General features: G+C 33.7%; 1 protein-coding gene across 1 annotated transcript; it reads left to right on the forward strand.

Annotated features, from left to right (window-relative positions):
• The first annotated feature begins 3,424 nt into the window (after nt 1-3,424).
• On the forward strand, nt 3,425-4,252 carry LOC122271206 (uncharacterized). Its single transcript, XM_043051697.2, has one exon. It carries the CDS (start codon nt 3,425-3,427, stop codon nt 4,250-4,252), a length of 828 nt encoding a protein of 275 aa, XP_042907631.1.
• The last annotated feature ends 4,047 nt before the right edge of the window (nt 4,253-8,299 follow it).

Consider the following 8,299-nt stretch of genomic DNA (forward strand, 5'->3'; position numbering starts at 1 on the left):
GGCTGGGAGATTTCCTCCTCCAAGGCATGTACTTCGGAAGTATGTTGTTGGCAAATCTGCGCTCGCTGCTTAAATCTTATTTGTGAGCTATAAGCGAAAGCAAAGAGCTCGTAGCACGTTACAATACTCAATCTTATTTGTTGTTTATCATGAGCACGCGGTGTTCATAGTGTCATGTCTATTTTATGATCGGCTAATTTTCGTTGATTTGCAGAGATATGTCTTCTAAAAAAATCAAGTACTCATCGAGTTTTCAGAAGGCATACACGGAGGAGTTTCCGTGTATTATTTCGTCAAGGAAAGGCAACACGTTTGCCATGTGCGTCGTGTGTCAAACTGATTTTAACGTGGCTCATGGTGGAAGATCGGATGTTGTGAAACACGTCTCAACTCTAAAACATAAAGATAAAGTGAAGATTGTTGATCAGAATAAAAAACTGAATCTCTTTTCCCAATCTAAGGACCAAAGGGTGATAAATGCGGAATGCCTCTTTTCCGCATTTTTAGTCGAACACAATCTTCCTTTGAGCGCTTCGGACCACGCAGGTTCTTTATTCCGCAAAATGTTTCCGGACAGCGAAATTGCCAAAAAGTACTCCAGCGGAAGAACCAAAACAACTGCAATTGTTAAGGAAATGGGCATGAAGTATAAATCAGCATTGTTGGATCTCATTAGAACTGCTCCATTCTGTATGTCTACAGATGGCAGCAATAATACAGATTCAAAACTGTATCCAGTTGTTGTTACCTGCTTTAACCCAGTTAAATCGGAAATCGAATCCAATTTGTTAACTGTTCCAGCTCTTGAAGGGGATTCAACTGGGTGTAATATTGCCCAACTAATTATTAAGGTCTTAAAAGAAAATGAAGTTCCCTTTAATAATTGTCTAGCTTTTGGTGCAGACAATGCACCTGTAATGATAGGAGCAAAGGCTGGTGTTGCAGGCATATTAAAAAACGAAAATTCAAGTCTACACGTAGTAGGCTGTGTCTGCCACCTAATTAATTTAGCAGCTGAGAAAAGTGCTGCTTGTTTGCCAGTTCAAATTGATGAGAGTATTGTAGATATCTAAAGGATAAATTAAAAAAATTTCAGCAAATCCATAATACTGAAACAAGAAAAATTCTGAAACATGTCTGCACACGTTGGCTTTCACTTGGCATATGTTTATCAAGGATCCTTGAGCAGTGGAATCCACTCCTAAGTGTTTTTAAAGAAGAAGTAAAGGTTTCTAAACCAAATATTTCTTCATCTTTGGACAGCTACAAAATTCCCAAAGTTTGTCAAAATGCAGTCACTTCTGCTGCTTCAAGTTCTATCAAGAAGCATGTTTCTCCATCAGTAACTGGTAGTACTCAGCCAAGCATTTCTAGAAGTAATAAAAGGAAAAGTGAAATGGAATCATCACAAGAAAAAAAACTTCCTAAACTGGAACAGTGTAGTTTTAAAAATTTATCTCGCGAAGAAAGAATTTTTATGTTCCTCTCTTCCGACCTAAACAAAGCATATTGCTTGTTTATGCAATTTATTCTACCTACATTTGATGTCGCTAATAAAACTCTGCAGTGTAGAATTCCAAAAATTCATATTTTTAATTCTATGCTCAGAGAATTATTCAGAAATATCCTCTCGAAATTTGTAAAACCCTGTGGAATATTGCATGTCAATAAGATCTATGATGTTGATTACCACAAGAGAGAGAACCAAAAAGAGGATGAAGATCTGGTTATTGGAACTGCTACTGGAAAGATTGTGTCTGAATTATCGAAAGAAGAACAGAAGCAGTTTTACATTAGTATCAGAAAATACTTATGCAGGGCATGTGACTATATTTTGCATAAATTTCCCATAAAAGATGAAGTTGTGCTGCATGCTCAAGTAGCTGATGTTTCAAGACTTCAGCAAGCTTCTTTTCCGGATGTTAAGTACTTTATTAACAGATTTCCCATTTTAGCTAAATTGATTTTACCAGATAAAGAAATTGATGTCGCAGTAGATATCCTACAGGCACAGTTTTGCTCTCTCCAGTTAGAGGACTTAACTGAAATAAAAAAAATTGAAAGAATAGACACCCAGTGGGGTTCCATAGGAAAAATTAAAAGTGCTGATGGAAACTTGAAATATAGTGACATTTCAAAAGTAATGTTATCGATTTTAACTATTCCGCATAGCAATGCGGAATGTGAAAGGATTTTCAGTATTGTGACAAAAACAAGAACCAAATTTCGACCTAACTTAACTAATGACACACTAGAAAAAGTGTTGTTAGCTAAAACTGGCCTACACGGAAATTGTTATGACCAAGCATTTGACTCAGCTTTCCTACAAAAAGCAAAATCTGCTNTTAAGTAGAATATCATTAAAATTATAGAAACTAATACAATGTGGGAAAATGAAAATTATGACAACTTAGCACAACAAATAAGTTTTCGAAATCTTACCGGATATATACTTTATTTCTTTGATTGATTATCAGAGCATGATTTATAGATAACACTGAAATATTTTTCATTGAATTATAAATGAGTAATTGAAATTTCAATGGCCATATTGCCAAACATAAATATTACTCATCTACCAACATAATGAATAAATCTAAACTGAAACTAAAAAAAGGAAAGAAAAATAATAAAAACAAAATATTTCTTGATTAACAGTACCACTGGCGCCATCTGTTATTGAAATTATAAAAAGAGTCAAAACATAAATAGTAACCTTTATTCACTGTATTAAAGGATTAGTCACTTATCTCCCTTTTTTAAAATTTTAAATTTTAATTTCCCAATTCCCCCCCCCCCACCCCATTTCAATCAAACGAAAGATTTCACATTTCCCTAAACCCGTAATATTACGATACTCTTGCTCTAGTAAAGAAGGACTATGGGTGGACCATAGAAGAGCAGAGATGCCGAGTCTCCCGATTTTTGATCGAACTCCTGCCACTACGATTTTAAACGTTTTTCTCCCGATTTTCTGTCTTTCTTACGGTATTTCGTTATTTTTGCCCACACATGACAGTATCTTTTCATCACAAGATGTTGCCGCGCAGTGTCTAAATCATGTATTATCTAGTAGGCGTGGCTAAATACGTCATCTGCTAGTAGTCCAATGAGATTTCAGCGTCTTTAAGACGTATTGACTAAAGAGCTCTGAATGGCCGAGGATGGCTGGGAGATTTCCTCCTCCAAGGCACGTACTTCGGAAGTATGTTATCACTATGTTAGATTGTTTGTAAAGAAAGTTTTAAAATTGTGGTTGGCAAGTCTGCGCTCGCTGCTTAAATCTTATTTGTGAGCTATAAGCGAAAGCAAAGAGGTAGCATGTTACAATACTCAATCTTATTTGTTGTTTATCATGTGCATGCGGTGTTCATAGTGTCATGTCTATTTTATGATCGGCTAATTTTCGTTGATTTGCAGAGATATGTCTTCTAAAAAAATCAAGTACTCATCGAGTTTTCAGAAGGCATACACGGATGAGTTTCCGTGTATTATTTCGTCAAGGAAAGGCAACACATTTGCCATGTGCGTCGTGTGTCAAACTGATTTTAACGTGGCTCATGGTGGAAGATCGGATGTTGTGAAACACGTCTCAACACTAAAACATAAAGATAAAGTGAAGATTGTTGATCAGAATAAAAAACTGAATGTCTTTTCGCAATCTAAGGACCAAAGGGTGATAAATGCGGAATGCCTCTTTACCGCATTTTTAACTGAACACATTCTTCCTTTGAGCGCTTCGGACCACGCAGGTTCTTTTTTGTGGAAAATGTTTCCGGACAGCGAAATTGCCAAAAAGTACTCCAGCGGAAGAACCAAAACAACTGCAATTGTTAAGGAAATGGGCATGAAGTATAAATCAGCATTGTTGGATCTCATTAGAACTCCTCCATTCTGTATGTTTACAGATGGCAGCAACAATACAGATTCAAAACTGTATCCAGTTGTTGTTACCTGCTTTAACCCAGTTAAATCGGAAATCGAATCCAATTTGTTAACTGTTCCTGCTCTTAAAGGGTATTCAACTGGGTGTAATATTGCCAAACTAATTATTAAGGTCTTAAAAGAAAATGAAGTTCCCTTTAATAATTGTCTAGCTTTTGGTGCAGACAATGCAGCTGTAATGATAGGAGCAAAGGCTGGTGTTGCAGGCATATTAAAAGATGAAAATTCAAGTCTACACGTAGTAGGCTGTGTCTGCCACCTAATTAATTTAGCAGCAGAGAAAAGTGCTGCTTGTTTGCCAGTTTAAATTGATGAGAGTATTGTAGATATCTATTATTATCTAGAAAAGAGTTCCAAAAGGAAGGATAAATTAAAAAAATTTCAGCAAATCCATAATACTGAAACAAGAAAAATTCTTAAACCTGTCTGCACACGTTGGCTTTCACTTGGCATATGTTTGTCAAGGATCCTTGAGCAGTGGAATCCACTCCTAAGTGTTTTTAAGGAAGTAAAGGTTTCTAAACCAAATATTTCTTCATCTATGGACAGCTACAAAATTCTCAAAGTTTGTCAAAATGCAGTCACTTCTGCTGCTTCAAGTTCTATCAAGAAGCATATTTCTCCATCAGTAACTGGTAGTACTCAGCCAAGCACTTCTAGAAGTAATAAAAGGAAAAGTGAAATGGAATCATCACAAGAAAAAAAAACTTCCTAAACTGGAACAGTCTAGTTTTAAAAATTTATCTCGCGAAGAAAGAATTTTTATGTTCCTCTCTTCCGACCTAAACAAAGCATATTGTTTGTTTATGCAATTTATTCTACCTACATTTGATGTCGCTAATAAAACTGCAGTGTAGAATTCCAAAAATTCATATTTTTAATTCTATGCTCAGAGAATTATTCAGAAATATCCTCTCGAAATTTGTAAAACCCTGTGGAATATTGCATGTCAATACGATCTATGATGTTGATTACCACAAGAGAGAGAACCAAAAAGAGGATGAAGATCTGGTTATTGGAACTGCTACTGGAAAGATTGTGTCTGAATTATCGAAAGAAGAACAGAAGCAGTTTTACATTAATATCAGAAAATACTTATGCAGGGCATGTGACTATATTTTGCATAAATTTCCCATAAAAGATGAAGTTGTGCTGCATGCTCAAGTAGCTGATGTTTCAAGACTTCAGCAAGCTTCTTTTCCGGATGTTAAGTACTTTATTAACAGATTTCCCATTTTAGTTAAATTGATTTTACCAGATAAAGAAATTGATACCGCAGTAGATATCCTACAGGCACAGTTTTGCTCTCTCCAGTTAGAGGACTTAACTGAAATAAAAAAAATTGAAAGAATAGACACCCAGTGGGGTTCCATAGGAAAAATTAAAAGTGCTGATGGAAACTTGAAATATAGTGACATTTCAAAAGTAATGTTATCGATTTTAACTATTCCGCATAGCAATGCGGAATGTGAAAGGATTTTCAGTATTGTGACAAAAACAAGAACTAAATTTCGACCTAACTTAACTAATGACACACTAGAAAAAGTGTTGTTAGCTAAAGCTGGCCTACACGGAAATTGTTATGACCAAGCATTTGACTCAGCTTTCCTACAAAAAGCAAAATCTGCTGCTAATGTTTACAATACAAAAATGATCCAATAATCTTTTATATGTGTAATTTTTTGCCCAGTGGGAACTATTTTATCCTTTCTTTTAAAATGGTTTTCCCCCCTTAAGGTCCTAATTTTATTTTTTATGTGTTAACATTGATGTACTGTTATATATTAACAAATAAAATGTTCATTTTAAAATTTTAATACATATAAGTATTGGTTAAGATTGATTTCCTATATCGTGAAAAATCTCCTGATTTTCAGTAAAAATCTCCTGATTTTTGACTTTTATAACTTGGCATCTCTGGAAGAGGATTGAATATGTGAAGAAAAGTAGACAATTTCTACTTTCATATGATTTCTTCTTGAAATACAAGAGAGCCATTCACTGTATTGAGGAATGATTTTTTTAGTCATCTATCTAAAGTTTCGTTTTCTTATGTGCTGTGGAGCTGCAGAACATGAAATTTTTTGTATTTCTTATTGAATTGAATTTCCTTATTCTGTAAGGTGACTTAAATGTGCTTAATAGAGCATAATTTTGCATCATAGAAAGTAAGCACTCTTAAAAGTTCTTATTTTACATTAAAAGTGCTTAAAAGTTCTTTTTCTTCAAAAGAAAAAAACGTAAATAAAATTTTTACTTTTATTACTCCTTGGCAAGATGTGTGTTGTTTTGGGTTTGATGTTGTGCGCACCTTATTTGGACGTCATCACACTCTTCAACTGTGTTCAAGAGTATTGGTAAACAGTGTGCATGCATTGCTGTGGCAACTGCTACTGTTTGATAATTTTTTTAGTATTCTTTTTTCACTTATTTAATTTTGTTATGCATTAAGTTGGTGAGTTTATTTTTGAGATATGGGACCAGAGAGATCCCATAATTACTTTTTGATTTTCGAATAAAAGAGAATTTCATCATTTGAATGATAATTTTGTTTTTATTGTTTTAATTAAGAATCAGAAACGCTGACCTACAGTTCAAACTGGATCGTTTTCAATAATAATTCAGGTGATTATCACAAATAAAGAAGGTAAAAAAAAAATTAGACAACCATTTTGCCAATGGGTAACCCGTGATCGCCTTTTAGCGATTGAATTTTTTTATTATTATTGTTTTCCCTTTTCAAAAATTTGATTCTTTTTAATAAGACGTTATTATGGCATGCAAATTTGAGTAATCTCTTTTTGATGCGTAATTTCACACCGTTTGATGTTTTTTTTAATTATTTTTGATTTCAGTTGTTATTAAGAATTTTTCCAGTCCTTTCTATGTGATTTTTCAAATTGTGCTGGCTGTTTTTTATACAATGTTATGACACACAAATTTTAAATTAGAGAATTTCAAATTGATTCACCATAAATTTACTTGATTTTATAATCGTTTTATCAGTCAAATGATTGAAAAAATTCTGCAAATCTTTTTTTCACATGGTTTTTTAAATCTTCATATTTTAATTAATACGATGNAAAAATAAAACATTCCTCCCTTCCCTGCCTTCAAGGTCACGGAGGAAGTGACGTTTCTCTGGGTAAACGGGGGAAAAAAATTTCCCCTTCCTTCCATTTTCCACTAGTACTCAATTTCAAGGATGAGTCCAATTTCCGCTTTCTTCGTTCTAGTTTAAAATGGCGGGAAAATCAAGCAAAATTTTTCCCGGTTTTCTGGTTTCCCGGTTATCTGGATACCGGATAAATGGTTCTCTACTGTAGTTTTATTTCCAGTGTTTACCTTGGGTGCTCACGCGAATTTTTATAATTTTTTCAGCTCTTTCCTGGTGGTATTTTTTACTTTTTTTACACACTTAATTCAGTGCAATTACGTTGTAAATTATTGTTTTTGACAGTTTTTGCATTAATTTAATTTCATATTAATACGGTGTTATATTTTTGATTAATGCGATGTTGTAACAACAATTTGTTATAGATTTATTTAAAAATCACTTTTAACGGTTCTATCGTGATTCCACCTTTTTTTTCCCCTGAGAGTTTCTTCAACCATTTTTATTTTTTTTAATTATATTTTTTATACAATGTTATTACATATGCATATTTCGAATTTAACCCCTTTAGGACAATGATCACATGTCAGGGATGAGATTTTTCCGCTTTTTAGCGGATTTCAGCTTTTTCATTTTTATCTCTTGAATTTCAGCTTTTTTTTCAAAAATTCAAATTTTCTAAAAATTTCACTTTTTTTAGAAAGGATTGGTAGAATCCTTTCTCATTTTTATTTATTTTAGCTATTTTCTCCCCTTTTACACGCAGCAGATAAGATTTTCCGAATTTTTTTCCTGCCCTCCAGATAGATCCGATTTTCGTAGTTCAAACGACGCTGCTTCTGACAAGCCTTTTAGCGGTCCCAAGCCTCGAATCTGCTAATATCTCGATTCTTATTCACACGATTTTAATATCAAACATAGCTTTTCATATTTGCGTGTTGCGATTCTTTTTCACGCGATTTGAATATTGTATGTTGCAATTCTTATTTACGAGATTTAGAAATCCAATATTGTGATTCGTATTCACGCCTTTTTAAAAACCTATGTAGCGATGCGTATTCACACAAGTTTAAAATTCAATGTCTTGATTTGCTCATGCGGTTTATAATATCAAATATTGATTTTCGTATTTATACGTGATTTTAAAATAAGGCATTCGGATTCGCATTCACACATTCTAAAAATTGTGCATCATAATTCTTATTTATGCAATCTTGCTGCATGCTCAAGTAGCTGATG

This window comes from Parasteatoda tepidariorum, chromosome 3 (genome assembly GCF_043381705.1).
Source record: "Parasteatoda tepidariorum isolate YZ-2023 chromosome 3, CAS_Ptep_4.0, whole genome shotgun sequence".
Lineage (NCBI taxonomy): Eukaryota > Metazoa > Arthropoda > Arachnida > Araneae > Theridiidae > Parasteatoda > Parasteatoda tepidariorum.